Source organism: Artibeus jamaicensis, unplaced genomic scaffold (assembly GCF_021234435.1).
Source record: "Artibeus jamaicensis isolate MK-2021 breed Jamaican fruit bat unplaced genomic scaffold, CSHL_Jam_final contig_3126, whole genome shotgun sequence".
Lineage (NCBI taxonomy): Eukaryota > Metazoa > Chordata > Mammalia > Chiroptera > Phyllostomidae > Artibeus > Artibeus jamaicensis.
The window spans coordinates 19,606,319-19,624,698 of record NW_026521723.1 but is presented as its reverse complement, the minus strand read 5'-3'; the positions used below and the strand labels follow the sequence as shown (position 1 = coordinate 19,624,698).

General features: G+C 43.9%; 1 protein-coding gene across 1 annotated transcript in view; it reads right to left on the bottom strand.

The window, feature by feature from the left end:
• The window catches only part of PARP14 (poly(ADP-ribose) polymerase family member 14), a 43,721-nt gene extending 34,054 nt beyond the window's left edge, over positions 1-9,667 (bottom strand). Inside the window, exons 1-3 of the mRNA XM_037132370.2 lie at positions 9,275-9,667; positions 5,025-5,158; positions 3,828-3,861 (exon numbers count right to left, since the gene is read on the bottom strand). Of these exons, the coding sequence (XP_036988265.2) occupies positions 3,828-3,861; positions 5,025-5,158; positions 9,275-9,461 (355 nt within the window). The 5' untranslated portion in view covers positions 9,462-9,667. The remainder of the gene's footprint in view (positions 1-3,827; positions 3,862-5,024; positions 5,159-9,274) is intronic.
• Positions 9,668-18,380: the final 8,713 nt, after the last annotated feature.

Sequence of the window (18,380 nt, the reverse complement as noted above, 5' to 3'; positions counted from 1 at the left end):
CTGAATAGCAATCACCCCAGCCAGCTTGTTCCTCCCCATTGTTGACCATAAGTGAGTTACACAATGTGTAAAGTCAGTCTCACTCTGTGCTTGCCTAGTGCAGTGAAGCATAATGGGTACCATATGATCTTTAGGCCTTCTTTGAGCAACTATTCAACTGGAGCCCTTATTATGTTAAAAGCACAGGGTATGTGAAGGTAGGTGCATATAAAAAATATTGGATATGGACTTACAGATTTTCTAATGGAGGCATTAAAAAAAAAACCCTAACACTGAAAAATGTTTATTGTGGAAGAGTAAAATGCCATGCACTCATCAAATCCATTTTGTTTCCTTTCTGGGAAACACTGCCCAGACTTCCTGCAGCTAAATTCCCATGGTAGAGTTCACATGGCTAATGGAGTACAGGTGGAAGTGGTGAATTCCACTTCCAAGGATGGACAACACGAGTCTCTTTCATATGGATCTCCCTTCTCCCTTGCAGTGACCTTAGAGGCCACGTATCAAGGATAATGGTATTGAAATACAGAAAGGAACCTGGATTCCCACATGACTGTGTGAAGCAATCTAGACTCCACCCACCACACTAGCTGCCAACTACGGTGATCTGGGTGGTTGTTTGTTACAGCAGTTAGATCACGCCGACAAGCATTCCTGCTGTGTGCTGAATGAGGCACCACACACACACACACACATACACACACACTCATTCATGCCAAATAAAATAGCATAAGGATTCAATAACAACATAAACTAGCATTCAATGAGGCAGGTATGACAAACCAGAATGAGTAGTGGTCTGGGAATGAGGGCAGAGAGTTCAACCGGACCCTGCCCCTTTTAGCCATCTGACTTGGGGCACATCTCTTAATTATACAATGAGAGTATTGGACTAAGTGAATGGTAGGAGCCTTTCCAGCAATATAGTTTTATCATCCCATGACTATTAGAAGCTTCATCACATGAAAAGCTTGGTTAACTTCCAAATAAAGAGTACCAACAATCAAGCCAGGATCCAAGAAAGAGAGAAAAGGGGATTGGGCTGGCTTGAAAAGGCTTTAGAGAAGAGGAGAAAGCTGAGTAGATCTTGAAGGGTCAATAGAATTTAGGTAGAGAAAAGCAGGGTAGAGAGGATTGTAAACAACAGGAGTACAGTCAGAGTGTCATGACTGAGCCAAATTTCCTACTTAGGAAATGGTGATCTGACTGATAATTCTATCTTATAATCCTCAAGGAGCTCTTGTGTACAGAGATGTAAGAAATGAGATCAGAAAAGTCAGCTTCATCCAGAACATGGTCTGGACTTTACCTTGCAGTTGGTGGTAAGGGTGAGTCAGGGAAGGTTTCTGTGAAAAGGATGACCAGATATCCAGCCATACAAAGGGCTGGTCAGGTTTAAGGAGAGGACATCAGATACAGAGAGACCAAGCAGGGTACACCTGCCATGCTGGATCTGTGAAATGATAACAGTAGCCTGGGGTGAGGGAGGAATGGATGAGGAAAACTTTAAAAAGATTGGTAAGTCTCTGTGATCAACATATGTGAAAGCTGAAAGAAAAGACTCAAAGTTTTAGTCAGTTCAAACAAAATAAAAAAGACAGAGGAGGGCACTGATTTGGAGGAAGATGGCACAGGCAGCTTCAGGCATGTTGGCTCTGACACATTTTCTAGACACAAGGTCTAGAACTCAGAAGAGGGTCCAGGCTGGAAACACAGACTTAGAAAAACCAGAATTTGCTGACTGCAAGTAGCCATATTTCTCTACTCTTGCCTGTTACTCTCCTCTCAGTTCTTCCACTTGCTGGTTTCTACCTTTCAGGCCCAGCCCAACTCAGCTTAGCCTGGAACAGGACACTGGCTTAGTGCTCACATCCCGCCATGTCGGTGTGTGCCTTGACTGACTTTTCCCTGATCTGTCAACTGCCTGTGGATCTTTAACTTGAAGCTCGGGGTTTCAGGCATGCTTAGTGCATCCACGATGCAGTGTCCTCTGCTTTCCTCATCCCTGAGATATGGGACCTATTAGGTAACCACCCTCCATCCTCATTTTGCTCAGTTCTGAAAATTGTCTACACCATTCCAATGAACTTCAAGAGTTCTAGCCTTAGAGTGATTGTCAGGGCTCAGTGTAGACCAACCATTCAACAATGACCTCCACTGGCATCTCTTAAAGGGGCCAACCTAAGTATCTTGTTGAAGCTACCCAATGTTTTGGCTGGTTAGAGGCTGGGTCAAGTAAAACAGGTTAATAAATGGGTTTAAAATTTCCAGGACAGTGAAAAGTCCATTGGTGCAGTGGGGCTGGATGACTCCCCCTGAGAACACAGACACCTGGAATCTTAAGCGAACCTGAAGCAGTGCTAATAAATCAGTAAAGACAGAGTTGGGGTAAAATCTATGAAGCCATAAGAAACCCACACTTGATTAAACTCTCAATGTGGGAAAGGGCACAGATACAAAAATACAAATATAAAATCACTTCCTGGTCTAAAATCGAACTTGAGGGTACAGCATATACCTTCCAAGAAACAGATAAGGATTTAGGGGGTCACAATGAACAATGGGAGTTGGGTGAGCCAGTCTGATATCTGAAAAATGGAATGCAGGAATTACTCTAAAAATACCAAAAAAAAAATCTCAGCTCAGCCCTGGCCCATGGCTCAGTTGGTTGTAGCATTGTCCCATATACCAAAAGACTGCAGGCCTGATTCCCTGTCAGGGCACATACTGGGGCTGCAAGTTCCATCCCCAGCTGGGATGGGTCCAGGAGGTGACCAATCAATGTTTCTCTCACATCAATGTTTCTTTCTCTCTCCATCCCTCCCTTCTTCTCTCTCTAAAAGCCATAAACATAGCCTCAGGTAAGAAGCTTTTTAAAATCCTATATCAAAGAATCATGATTTTCATAAGAAAACCATGCATACTAGATTCCACAGTTTAATAGTATATCCATGTTAGGTAAAGACAACCTATAAATTCCTATCCAGTCATTTTACCAAGTAAAGACAGCTGTTATCCTAGTGCCATTTAAAAATCTAAACATGTTCTCAAGACAATTTCAACTTTAGAGAAAAATATTTATACATTTTTTGCAATTTCTTTTCCCTAAGGTCTGGATATGTGTATCACTTTATCTATGTTGATCAGCCACTCAACACGTTTCGTCATTTCCTCCCCTTTATACAGCATGCTTAGCCAGGGAAACTAGTCATTTCTTTAGTAAATACCAGGTGCTATATAGGCTAAAGCCCAGACACTAGTTAAGCAACAGAGTCCAAAATAGCTACTAGGTTTCAGGCTCTTTCTTACAGCAGATGGGATGAGGAGAGCCACTGATGGTCTGCAGGGCTGTACCCACATCCTGAGCACCCCACTCTGAAGATTTCATCCACAGAGGACCCGCACCTTCCTGTTGTGGCTCAGAGGACAGTGCTTTCCACACCCAGTGCTCAGAAACCGACTCAACCACATACAGCACCCACTGATACGCCATGCCCTTGCTTCTCAATGGCAGCATGGGTACGAGTGGCCTCTGAAGGTCAGCTGATCACCACCTTCCAGTCACCCTTTGCCCATGTCTCCCAGTCACCACAGAGAGAGTTGCTCCCATCGTTCTGACCTGAACCCTCAGAGCTTAACAGGCTCCCCCAGTGTTCACCCTCTGTACAGCTGGCTAAGAGTATGAAGATGATGCAGCCCCAGGCACCTCCAAGCTGAGAAAACCCTGCCTTATGAGGTAAAGAAGATAAGGATGATGTCTACCTCTGCCATTTTTAATAAAAGCGAAACTGCCTTGCAAAGGCCGGCCATCTCAACTGAGACCTCACCTGGTTCTTTGGCATGTTCTTTGGTCTTGAATTCCTGAAATTCAAACAATAAAGTAGAATTAATAAATTACTAATAATTTATTTTTTAAATCCTCACCTGAGGATGTGTTTATTGATTTTAGGGAAAGAGGAAGGGAGAGACAGAACATCAATTGGCTATCTCTTGTACACATCCCCATCAGGGATCAAACCGTGGTAGATAAATATAACAGCTTGACCCCTTTTGTAACCCTAAAATCAGACACTCCAACTAACTGTACCACCTGGCCACGGCTACTGATAGTTTCTTTACATTAAGAAAATGTGCTGACCCTGGCTGGTGTGGCTCAGTGGATTGAGTGCCAGGCTGTGAACTGAATGGATGTCGACTGGATTCCGGGTCAGGGCGCATGCCTGGGTTGTGGGCCAGGTCCCCAGTAGGGGGCACTCAAGAGACAACCATACGTTGATGTTTCTCTCCTCTTTCTCCCTTGCCCTCTCTCTAAAAATAAAATAAATAAAATCTTCAAAAAGCAAAAAGAAAAGGCGCTGGAAGCTGGCCCAGAGCTATAGGAGAGTCAACAGAAATGATCATAAAAAGCTCTGGCAGTGGTGCTTTTGAATGCACCCCATGTGCAGTAGCACATCCACTTACTCAGCACAAAAATCATTGGTGAAAATGAGTCACAAATCACAGAAACTCCAATGGGCACCAAGTGTCCAGGGAAGGGGGTAAGACCTAAATCTTTTCTCCATTTAACATTTATTGAGTGTTTCCTATGAATAAGTGCTAGGCGATTTGTTTTACAGGGGTTGTCTCATCTAATCCTCACAACAATCCCATGATATAGATACTATTACTATACCGTGTAGAAAATACTTAGTACAGGCAGATGGATCACTGTCCCCTCAGAACAATTTAAAAATAAATATAGTAAGTTCCAGGTTAAGAGCACCCAGGACAAACACACCCAACATTTTACATCTCACACCACCCTTATTATAACCCCCAAATCTTGACTTCTCTGAAGTGTCCAAAATGGAATAAGAAGTATCCCTCCCTCACTATTCCATATCTATTCCGCCACACCTGTAAGTTGCATTTCTCACTACAGTTGACTTATACTTTTTATTCCACTAGGTTTTCCTCATTGTGCTTCCAATCCCACACACCTTGGAAGAATATCCTTCTTCCCTTTCACTCACTCCTTTACTTACCTTTGTTGGAATTTCCTCTTCAGAAATATCATGGACTTCATCTGGAGCTGGGGGCATCTGGACAGTTAACTTAAATGTTTCTTTTTCTGACCATACTAACTCATGGTTCCCTCTCTCCAGAACTTTCTGACGAACTGAAATATCAGAAAAGAAGAAAAAGAGGTGGAGGAGAAGATGAAGGAGGAGGAAGAGGAGAAGAAGGAGGAGGAGGAGGAAGAAGGCAAAGTTAACTCGATCGATCTTTATTCACAAAATTATTTCATGATTTCCACAGGCTTTGTCATCATCAATCAAGGGAGGCCTTGTGTGGCAAAAAAAAAGGAAAAGTTTAGCAAGCAGACATGGATTTGAATTCTATCTTTAAACTTATTTTTTAACCTTAAGCATCTTCCAAAGCCTCTGTATTCTTGTATATTAATAAGTAGTTACAGTAATAAAGATGGTCTTACATGGGTGTTACATGGATTAAATTAAAGAAACATTATAAAGAATTTAGTAGAGCACCTGGTGTTCAGCAGGCACTCAGAAAGGGGGCAATATTTACTGTACAGTAAAGGGAAATAACTAGAAGACCGGGTGCTGGGCAAGGCATGATAAAAGCCTTATTTTAGGAAGGTGACTCAGGGTAACCAGGAGCAAAATGGCCAGGAGACTAGTTAATAAGCTATTTCGATTAATTCTTTAACTTGTGAAGATAAGAGCCTCACATCTGATAGTAAAAGGAGAAGAAAAGAAGGAATGAAGAGATTTTAAAAAATCAATAGCCCATCAGGCAGCTGAATGGTAGTAAAAAAAAGGGACAATACACATAAGAGTTTAGAAAATCTGGATTTAAATTCCAATTCTGCCACAAACTCCATGAGTGACACTGAGAAAATATCTTAACTTCCCTTAAATCCGTTTCCTCGCTCAAAGGATGGTCAGTGAACTAATTTTGTAACATCCACAGAGCTATGCAAATGTAGTTTTCACGACAAGAAAGAGCAGCCAGAGAGAAAGGGAAAGCTGTGTGTTTGAGACTGTGAAGTAAAGGGAACAAGTGTAGATGAGAAAGTGCGCTCGGCACAGTCAGATGGTACAGAGATGTCAGGGTGAAGGAGAACCTGTGAAACGAAGAATAGGAATCTCTCAAAAAGAAGGGCTTGAATAGCTTTTCCACTTCAACATCCATGACGAGGTAGGAGAAGTGAGGTCTTAACTGGATGCCAACTGGACAAAACATCCCCAGAATCAAAATGAGAAGAAATGCCAGACTCTAATTCACTCTTCCTGGGAGTCTTTACCCAAAATCCTTAGGGGCTGCCCTAAGCTTGAGTGAGGCGTGGGGAAGGCCCCAGAAAGGAACCTAAGTTTTCTCAGTTGTGGACCTCTGTGATGCATTCACTTTATTATTCCCTAGACTTGGGTAGAGTCACATCCAGGCATTTAAATGTATCAGCCTGTTCTCTGTGCAGCATGTGTGGGGACCACTACTTCAAAAGGGCAGATGGTAGCAAGATCAGTAAGTGCTCCCCAACCAAGAGGAGGTGAACCTGGGAGAAAAAAAGACCTGAAACTCTGATGTCCAGCCAGGCTTGCCTGAGTGACCCGTGTCCCACTAACCTCAAACCATCCACATTTACTTTTTTTAAATGAGAAGATGGGTTCAAAGAGAAGATGGGTTTCCTTACCCCAAGGAGACTGACAATAATCAGGAGCCAAATTATGTCCAGAGAAGATGATAAAAGTACACATGTGAAACAGGATTTAAACTCTTCTAAGTCAATTTATACTCAACTTATAGAAACTCAGTGAACTATGTAAAAGTAAGATACAGCTTCTAAACAGTGCCTGTGTGCTCTAGAGTAATTTCTACAGATAAATGTTGGTGGGCTCATTCTTATTATGGGAATTATATGACTAAAGCCATATTACACAGTGAGCCTGCACCTGCTGAGGCCACTTCCTGTGTGGAGAGGGAGGGTACCCCTGTACGAGATCTGTCCTGGGGCTGCTGGGTCAGGTCGTTCACTGTTAGCAAATTCCTGGCAACTTCCTGCTGAGAAATCTATTCTTCTGATAGGAAACTGAAACTGACTGGGACTTCCCACTTCCCAAGAACCTTGACCATGTCAGCGCCTGAGTCACTAAGTTTTGAGGTGTCTGTGCAGGAGGTAAACAAAAGGATCACTGGAACAACCTGGGGTGCAGGAAGGGGATCCCCAGTAGAATATGTGAAGAAAGAAGCCTGGCAGGAGACTGAAATTAGTTCTGCTTTGAGGAGAGAAGGATGGTATCATCACAAAATTATATTTTGCACTGATTGTATTTTTTGCTGTTTGTGTTTTCTAGAATCATCTCCCTTTTTGCTCATTCAGGGTCAACAACAGAAAACGGGATCTCAGACTCTAGGGCGTTGGAGTCACCCGGGGTGCTGGTTCAAAGTGCTGACTCCCTCTCACCCGCAGACACTCAGGATTCTGAGTCTAAGGGACAGAGCTTGGCTGTGTCTGTGCAACCTGCGGTGAGCTGGATGCACAGGGGCTATGGCCCCAATCTGAGAGCTCACTCCTGAGGGTAACGGGATGCCAGGGAAGAAAGGAGCGTCCCTGAGGGCCAGCCCCACGCGGATGTTAACAGTTGGAATCAAAGCGGTAACATCCCCTGAGAAAACGACTTACATCATACGGCTGCCCTTCTGAGCATTCCTCGGTGAAATTCACTCTTGGAAAACTTTGTACTTTGTTTTCTTAACAGTTCTGAGCCAAGTGGGTCTCCTGCCCCGCTGCCCACTTCACTTCCTCCACACTTATCTGTGTACCCCTTTCCTCTCTGGGTCTCATCTTTCCTTTCTGGATCCTTGCATAAAGCTTTCCAATGGCTCTCCTGGCCTTGTAAGCCTCCTTGCCTCTCCTCCGGCCCCAAAGATTCTCAAATCCCACAACAGGAAAGCACAGTCAGAGGGTGTCCACATCCTTTCTTATGAGATTTCAATGGAAAAGAGCAGGTGGGAGCAGGTGGTCACGTGGCTCCCACTACAGGACCTGGTGGAGGCCTTAAGCGAACAGATGTTTGGTGGATATCTGTCCTCCACCCTTCTGAAACAGCAGCAACAGCAAGCAGGAGGAGAGAACTCAGCTGCTCAACTGCCTGTGAGGAGGGAATTTCCCCCTCAAAAGCGTGAAACTCCCAACCTTGGTCAACCCAGTCCACCGGCCACCCTGAATCCCAGGGACAAAGTACCGAACTACCAACAAAGATACTGTGTTGGTCAAGAACAAGCTGTCACCCCCGCTCCAGTAACTCTCCCTATTTTGCTCAGACAATGGGATTTTAAGCAGCGTCTCTGCCCCTGTCTCAGTTGACCCCAGAACCGCAGGGCATCTCCAGGACCCATGGGGAAGTCATCTGGACTCCTCCCATTGCTTAGCCCCTCTCTTTCCCCACCTGTAAAGCAGTTTACAGAAAGAAAGGGGCTTTCCCTCTCCTTCCCTCTCAAACGGAGCACTGACCATTCCCACATAATCGGTCACCACATCCAGAACGACACACAAATGTGTCTTCCTTCCCCATGCTAACGGCCACTGTTTAAGGACTCACTGTCCTCGCTGGAGCACTGCACAGATCTCCAGTGCCCAGGGTGGCTGTGCATGGGCCCAACACAAAATCCTACACTTAGTTAGAACAATATGAGATATTTTTGTGATTACGTGTAGCAGTGTACTTAATGTGTGGCCCAAGACAACCCTTCTTCTTCCAGTGCGGCCCAGAGACACCAAAAGTTAGGACACCCCTGTAAAGGTCTGAGTTTCATGGTGTCTCTCAGAAGAAATCAATGTACTTATTTTCAACCAAATTTATCTCACTGAAGTATTCGATATATTGAACATACTGTCCCCAGAAACTGTTTCTTCCCTTAAAATTATGTTCCCATAAACCTTGGGAGTTCTAGAACCGCTGCTTTAATAGGCAGAAGGCAAAAGGCACGATTGATGCAACTCTGCCATTCATACACTATGTCCCCTTGTGAAATGAGGTGATTCTATACCCTGCGCGGTTCTGCCGCCACCTCCCAACAGCACCGCTGAGCACCTGCAAGCGCAGAGCAGGGGAACCGCAGCGACCCCCAACCCGCGCACCCTTGGACCATTTTGCAACTCTCTACGTCTGGAGAGCCAGGCGGATTCTCCCACCGTGTGCCCCAGTCCCAGGTTTCCCCAGCCGGGAGAGCCGGGTGGTTCCCGCCCACACCCGCCCCAGGCGCCCCTCACCGTCTTGCTGGTGGAAGAGCACCAGGAAGCGGACCGGATTCCCGGGATCCTGGCGGACCTCACACTCTCCGCCTCCCGCTCTCTTCTGGCTCTGGAAGTATATCTGCAACTTGGTGCTCAAGTTCTTCGGGGGGTAGGGGCCCCAGGACCCCTCGACAAGCAGCGGGAAGAAGCCCGGCGCAGCCATCCTCAGCTCCGCAGCCAGCACTGCCAGTCCCACTCCGGCTCTGGGCGGTTAACTTGGCCTCTTTCGCTTTCGTTTCCTGGAGAACTCCCTGCCCCTAAGATCTGCCTTTGTGAACAGCGGCCCCGATTTGATTAGTCACCGATCTTCACTTACATCTGGGGCCCACAGCAAAGGCATCTGGGCATGCACGGGTACCGAAGCTCAGGTCTTATTTGCCCCTCTCGCACAAGTCACAGGTGAAATCAGTAGCTTTGGGCCCCAAGACTTCATGCGAACAAAGTTTTTTTTTTTTTTTGCCACACCCATTCTTTTTACAAGGAAATAAAATGGCTCATCAAACAGTGTTTTTCTAGAATGCTTGGGGCCCATTCGGGAACTTCTTTCAATCAATTGTTAGGATTTTATCTTCCTTCGTTTGCAGTTTGTTCCATGATCTGTTAATTACATTATATATCTAGAAATAGGGTCGGGAGGGGAGAATGGTACATTAATGGTTGTTTTTTGTTTTGTTTTGTTTTGTTTTGTTTTGTTTTGTTTTGTTTTGTTTTGTTTTATCCTCACTCAAGGATATATTCATTGATTTGAGAGAGAGAGAAACATGGATGTGAGAGAGAAACATCCATTGGTTCCCTCTGGTAGTTGCCGGACCGGGATTGAACCCACATTCTAGGTATATGCCCTGACTGGGAATCAAACCTGCAACCTTTTGTTGTGCAGGACAATGTTCCAACCAACTTAACCACCCAGCCAGAGTCATATATAAAAGTGGAATATATACATGATGCCATGCACTCAGGGTAGATTCAACCGTCTCACCCAGGCTCCGCCCTCTCTGAGTTCAGGAAGCTGTGGGACTCAGAGGAGTTAAGACCCAGTGGAATAAATGCTCTTGGAAGGAAGAGGCAGGTGATCAGGGAACAAATGGGAGGAGTTCAGGGAGGGCTTAAGGGGAGGTGACGTGTAACCTGAGGTTTAAGGGTAATGGGCATGGTAACCTTGGAGAGTTGAGAGGAGGAGCGTTTCGTAATGTGACTTCCTTGTAAAGAATCACTCTGTCTGCTATGTGGTAGCTAGAGTACAGGTAGGGAGGCCACCAGTGGGCTATTGTATTGTCCCAGGTAAGAGATGGAAGTGGCTGGGACCAGGGTGCTGGCAGAGGAGGAGCCTCTGAGAGAAGGTAGGGTTCTAAATTAATCTTGAGCCACAGCTCAGGACTGGCTGACGATGTGGGGAGTAAGAGAAGATGCTCACGGATGACTTCCTGGTTATCCACAGGCGGCCTGAGCAACTGGCTAGATCAGCGACTTTCAACGAGTGTGCCTTGAGCATGTTTAAAACATGCAACACCTGACTCTTTAGTCATGGACACTGACCTCTTTTCCCTTAGATTGTCAAACTAAAAATATATGTATGATAATAGCCAACACAGCAATAGTTGTCTGGTGGGGATGAATGAAAAAGGTTGAAAATTGCTGGGCTAGATAATAGTGACATCATTCAAATGGGAGCACCAAGTGGAGGCCAGAAAGGTAGAAGAGAGGCTAGGAATGTGTTATTATTGACTCAATAAAAGAATGTTTCCAGTGAGGAGAGATCATCATTCAAACACCACCAATGCATCCAGTGAGAGAAGTGTCCCTTGGACTGCTGGGGACCTTGCAAGCACTGTCTCCTAGTGAGGGGACAGCAGATGGAGATGGCAGTGGAGGGAGAACCGGAAGCAAGGGAAGGAAGGGGAGACAACAAGAGAGTCAGCTCTTCCAGAAGTGTAACCAGAGTGGAGGAAGGAGTTAGGCAGCAGCTTAGAGGACTATAGGATCCAGCCGTTGTTGTATTTGTTTTCTGGTTTTTAAATTAATTTTAAGATGGAAGAGTTTTAGGCATGTTTAATATTGTTAGAAAGAAGTAAAGGGAAGGTTGAAGAGACAGGTTGTGAGACAAGGTGGGATGGAATCCTGGAGGCAGTAACCTTAGGAAGGGGACACTGTCCCACTACACCAGGAGCAAGGTAGAGATGGAGTACAGAAGTAGGTCATTCTGAGTGACTGTTGATGGACCGTGTGGGAGTCCTCCCCTGACGGACTCTGTTTCCTCTGTGAAGGAGGTAGTGAGGTCTCTTAGACTCTGCCAAAATTAGAGCTGCATTTCCCTGCAGGGCTGGAACTGACGTATTGTCCCTCGATCACAACAAAACTGAATTTTGGAGATGCAGAGAGCCAGAGATGGGCTGGAGTTCAACAGGCTTTTGTTCCTGATCCATAATGATGCTAGAGTATTCGGATATCTTCTCCAGTTTTCTACCTGCAGGTAGCGCTCACCATCCAGTCCAAACCTGCCTGGTTTCTGGTGGAGGAAGTGGGGAAGGCACAGAAGGGGGCTAGTGGCAGCTGTCGGTCACGCAGTGGTGACTTTTTCCACACAAAGCATCCTGCCACAAATCACAACTAAAATCAGCATCCTCTTCTCCCCAAAGTTTCAGAGTCAAGAACTGGACAAACAGTTTATCTTTTTGCTCATATCATCATTTTACAAGAAATAAAATCAGAGTGAAACCGAAACCCTTTATAGCAGAAGTTTTAGCTGGCCATTTCTGTTTTTTTCTTTCAAGGATTCATTTAATTATCAGCAGCAACGTGGCTCGCCACTGGAGGTCTGCTCATCATCCCTGGGCAGATCGGGAAACAGCCATCAGGGAATCAGGATGGCAGGTCTTGAAAGCCAAGGAAATCTGTTCTACAAGAAGTAGATTGTTGACTGTCATCAGCCCTGAAGTACACAATACTTTGTCATCTCTCCTAGGTTGTTTTGACCTGATTCACTGTTGAACTGGTACCCTTTCCCCTCCCATAGTGTGCTTATCCTCTCAATTCTCTCTCTCCAGTGGGTATCTACCTCCTGAAACTCATTTCCTCCCAAGGAAGCAAGTGTCCTCTCCGGGCCTGGGGGTGGTCGCCCTCCAGCATAGGAATGACTATGTTCTCATGGCTGTTCTAGGTTCTCCTTTCACCTCATAGCCACAGCTGATCTTAATATAAAAACCCACATCTGGCCTGGCTGGTGTAGCTCAGTGGATTGAGCGTGGGCCTGCGAACCAGATGATCGCGCTTCAATTCCCAGTCAGGGCACATGCCTGGGTTGCAGGCCAGTTCGCAGCAGGGGACGCATGAAAGGCAACCGTACATCGATATTTCTCTCCCTCCCTCCTTCCCTTCTCCTCTAACGATAAATAAATAAAAATAAAATCTTTAAAAACCCACATCTATATTTTTGAGCTGAACTTTCCTTTCTCAGCTTCATCTAAACTTCCTCTTTCGGCTTCTCTGAAACTGTCAATGCAAACTTCTAACAGCCGGCTCCTTTCAACTTCTGTGCAAACTTCTCCTACAAACTCTCCCCATTTTTCCCACTGCAGTGCATATCGCGGAAAGGATGGCTTTCCCATCTGCTCTGGACCAGCGAGTTCTGAGCCCCTCAGGTCCACTTCTCTGCCTCACTTTGCCCCTGAAACTCCTGGCCTAGTCCCACAAAATAGGATGTGACTTCAAAAGAAGAGGGTGAACTCTCCGTTACCACTGCAAGTTTAGTTCTTAGAGAGTCACCTGATGGACACGCCCAGTTCCGGGCTTTGTTCCCTGTGCCCATGTCCCTTTCAGGAAGTTCATCTTCTTCAAGCCTGCGCAGAGAAAGTCTCCAGTACATCCCAGCCTTCCAGCACAGTAATTCCTAATGACCATTTTCCCAAACAGGAGTCATTTAGGTTCACTAATACTACCGTCGAGTAGGAAGTGGAGGGAGGCTTCTGCGGAAGAGTCCAGAACAGATTGGATCTTTCCAAATTTGTGTGAGATGAAGAGTAAAGCAGAGTAAAGATCCTTCCTGCTCATCTAGTAGGTACCCACCGAACCAGATAGAGAGGCGTATATCTTGAGACAAGCACTAACTCTCAGAAAGAGTGCAATCTAGGTCATGTTAAAAAAGGAAAACGCAGTATTTTATTTTTACACCATATCATCATGATCACTAGTGATGTGCTGTTAAACACTGAACAACCAGCTTGCCGGGGAAAAGAAGTTTGCATATGTCTTTGTTCATTACAAATTTTATGAGTATAAAGGGCATATAACACATAATTTACAAGTAATAATAAAATGTACAGTATTCTTTATTGTAAGTTTCCAATAGCCGGTGGATTCTCACATGTTTCAAAGATTTTCGCCCAACACACATCTGTCGCCAACCTATGGCTGCAATTACTGATGCAGCTCTGATCTAAAAGTTAATTTATACTTTTGTTCACATTACCAAGTGAGATGAAAATGAAACAATGAAGACATACATCAGAACTTCTCTTTCTTTGTCAGTGGCATGAGCTCCTTCCTGCCTTGCTGAATTGGATGACAGTTTTCAAATACTGCAAGACTATTTTCTCAATTGTTTGTGCTCTTTACAATGTAATGGCAACAGACATGACACACTTTTAAACTGAATCTTCCTAAGTTCAGACAATCAACAAAACAATAAGTCATAAGACCCTGACATATAGAGTTTGCCAAATACATAGTATAAATATTCTTGTCATGACTGATTTTAAGTTCCCCATGTAATATCACTGAATGCAGAGTTGGGAAGAGATGACCAGTAGCACTCCCTTACTTAATACTTCTACCTCACAGATACAATAGACATCAATGACTCAAGAGTACAGATCATAGTGAAGTGTCGTAAGTAATTAGGAAGAGATGAATTTTTCAGTATTCATTATTTTTTAAAAGAAAATCTGTTTTATTATACATTTACACAATGTAATTCTAAATAATGATAATTAATAACTGGCTCACAAAATGTCTGAAAATTTAGCAATCAGCTCTGGTGAACCAAGATGGGCCTACTCCAGCACAAAACTCAACCCTTCTCCCAACAGAGGTAGTATTATCAGATAGAGCAGTTGGTACACTCCCACACCCAAACCCCACCTACCAACTGTTGAACTAATATTCTCCTAGTTAAGCAGATTTTAAAAGGGATTGCTTCTCTGCAGAGAGTTAGTCACCAAGACAAACATTCGTTAATCTATTTGTGACTTTTGAGACATCTATCCTGAAAGAAATAAATATTCTTGAAAATTGTAAAACAAGCATAAATGTAGCAAACAAAATTTAAAGTGTAATAATTGATAGTTATAACATATTTATAAGAAAATTAATATTAGCTCCATATTACTATGAGGAATCTGAGACACACAAAAAAGATTAAGTATCTCTTTCGCCAAGATGGAGGCATAGGTGGAGACGCCGTGCTTTCTCACACAACCAAGTTTAGAGAAAACAAAATATTAGCAACAGAAAACACAGCCAGAACACAGAAAACTGAACTTTTCAGAAGTCTGATAACAACAAATTCTTCAGCCTGACCGGTAAGAGGGGCTAAGCCAGCAGCTGGCGGAGCGGGGTTGCACAGGAAAACTCGGTCAGACAGACTCAGGCTCGCAGATCCCAGGAGTGGGGTTGCAAAGGGCGGACCCAGTGAGCAACCCAGTGAGCGACCTGCGTACCCAGCGAGGGTGCGGTGCAGCAGGTTGACTGTGGTCCTGCATTCGTGCTCAGATAGACCAGCAAGGGACTGGGTGGTGAGATGACAGGACCGAGCAGGCCCCAGTGGCAAGAGGCAGCAGAGGGGGCCACCATTTCCCCGCTCTGACCCCGCCCCAACATACAGCGTCACAACCCAGCTACCTGGGTGGCCCTGCCTGATAAAAAATATGTAAGGCTCCGCTCCTCAAAATTATCGGGCGCAAACAGACCAAAAATGGCTCAAGAAGATCTCAAAGCCCCAGAGCCCATAAATCTAAGCGACCAAGAAATAGCCAAACTTTCAGATGCACAGTTCAAAACACTGGTGATCAGGATGCTCACAGAACTGGTTGATTATAGTGACAAATTAGAGGAACATATGAAGGCTAACTAATTGAAATAAAGGGAATTGCACAGGATACCAATAGTGATGAAGAGGAAACTGGGACTCAAATCAAGGGAGTGAACAAGAAGGAAGAAAATAATGGCCAAACAGGAAAATATAAAGAAACAAGAATTCAAAAAAATGAGGAGAGGCTTAGGAACCTCCAGGACATCTTTAAACGCTCCAACATCTGAATTATAGGGGTACCAGAAGGGGAAGAGGAACAGTCACGAATGGAAACCTTATTTGAACAAATAATAAAAGAGAACTTCCCCGTTCTGGCAGAGGAAATAGACTTCCAGGAAATCCAGGAAGCTCAGAGAATACCAAAGAAGTTGGACCCAAGAAGGAACACACCAAGGCACATCATAATTACATTAGCCAAGATTAAAATGAAGGAGAGAATCCTAGAAGCAGTAAGAGATAAGGGGACAGTCGCCTACAAAGGAGTTCCCATCAGACTGTCAGCAGATTTCTCAAAAGAGACCCTACAGGCAAGAAGGGGCTGGAAAGAGGTATTGCAAGTTATGAAATCCAAAGATCTACAACCAAGACTGCTCTATCGAGCAAAACTTTCATTTAGAATGGAAGGACAGATAAAGTGCTTCTCAGATAAGATCAAATTCAAGGAGTTCATCATCATCAAGCCCTTATTATATGAAATGTTAAAGGGACTTACCTAAGAAAAAGAAGATAAAAAGGATGAACAGTGAAAGGACAGCAAACTCACAGTTATTAAGAACCACACCTAAAACAAAAGCAAACTAAGAGGACAGCTAGATCAGGAGCAGAACCATAGAAATGAAGATCACATGGAGGGTTAGCAACAGGGGAGTGGGAGGAGGAGAAGGGGGGAGAAGGTACAGAAAATAAGTACTCTCTACCTACCATAGATGGTAGGTAGAAAATAGATGGGGGGGGCAAGAATAGTATGGGAAATATAGAATCTAAAGAACTTGAGACACATGGTCATAAACTAAAGGGGGGAATGGTGGGGGAGGGGGTATGCAGGGTGGAGGGGAATGAAGGAGGGAAATAGAACAACTGTAATGGCATAATTAATAAAATATATTTTTAAAAAGATTAAGTATCTTACCCCAAGGTCACACACCTGGTGAATGATCAGGCTAAGACACAAACTCAGGTGATCTTGCTCTAGAGTTCAGCAGTATGCGGTACTTACATGGTGATGCTCTGCTCAGATCTCTTCTTCAGGGTTATAAAAACATTTTTCAACTGCTGGGGCTGTTGACAGCTGATGGAAGCGTCCCTGATTGGCTTTGGCTTTGTCTCATCTCTCCTACCTATAGTTTCTGGCTCCTACATTTGAGTCTAGTTCTACCCCCAGGCCAAGTAAACCATATCACACTTATGTGATCCGAATAACAGAGCTGTGGCAGTGAGAGTATAGGGTCCCATATGTGGTGTGTAATTTGTTAATTTCTCTTTGTAAAGTAGTCCCTCCACCTTATCTTCAGGGGATACACTGCAAGCCCCCCCCGAGTAGATGCCTAAATTGTGCAGATAGTAAAGAACCCTATATATACTCATATACTATGTTTTTCCCATATGTACATACCTGTGATAAAGTTTAATTTATAAATTAGGCATATTAAGAGATTAACAACAATAGCTAATAATAAAATAGAACACTTATAATAATATACTGTAATAAAAGTCATGTGAATGTAGTCTCTCTCAAAATATATTATTGTACTACATGCACTATTCATATGATGACATGAGATGATAAAATGCCTTCAGGATGAGATGAAGTGAGGTGATTGACAGGCATTTTGATGTAGCATTAGGCTACCGATGACCTTCTGATGATACTTCAGGAGGATCCTCTGCTTCTGGTGATCCTGGATCATTGAGTCATGACAATGTTGATGGTCGGATGTCAGGGGCAGATACTGTTGATGGTTGGGAAATTTAATATTTTTAAAGTATATTTTATTGCTTATGCTATTGTAGTTTTCCCAATTTTTTCCCTTTATCCTCCCTCTACCCTTCACCCCCAATCGTCTAGCATTCCCCCCTCCTTAGTTCATGTCCTTGGGTTGTACATATAAGTTCTTTAAGTCCTCTGTTTCTTATTCCACTATTTCTCTCTCTCTGTCATTTTTATGCCTACCAATTATGCTTCTTCTTCCCTGTACCTTTTCCTCCCTCTTCCTCCCTTCCCCCTCCCCACTGAAAACCCTCCATGTGATGTCCATTTCTCTGATTCTGTCCTGTTCTGGTTGTTTGCTTAGTTTTTGTTTTCATTGTTTTTCTTTCTTTTATTTTTTTAGGTTCATTTGTTGATAGTTGTGAGTTTGTTGTCATTTTACTGTTCATATTCTTTATCTTCCTTTTCTTAGAGAAGTCCCTTTAACATTTCATATAATAAGGGCTTGGTGATGATGAATTCCTTGGACTTGAGCTTATCTGGGAAGCACTTTATCAGCCCTTCCATTCTAAATGAAAGCTTTGCTGGACAGAGTAATCTTGGGTGTAGGTCCTTGCCTTTCATGACTTCAAATACTTCTTTCCAGGCTTTTCTTGCCTGCAAGATTTCTTTTGAGAAATCAGCTGGTAGCTGGCTCATATGGGCATTCCTTTGTAGGTAACTCTTTCCTTTCCTCTTGCTGCTGTTAATATTCTCCCCTTATTTTTAATCTTGGGTAACTTAATGATAATATGCCTTGGTGTGTCCTCTTTGGATACAGCTTCTTTGGGACTCTCTGGACTTCCTGGACTTCCTGGGAGTCTATTTCCTTTGCCAGGTTGGAGAAGTTTTTCTTCATTATTTGTTCAAATAAGTTTTCAATTTCTTGCTGTTGTTCTCCTTCTGGCACCCCTATAATTTAGATATTGGAACATTTCAAGTTGTCAAAGAAGTTCAAAGTCCCTCCTCACTTTTTTGAATTCTTGTTTCTTCATTCTGTTCTGGTTGGATGTTTATTTCTTCCTTTTATT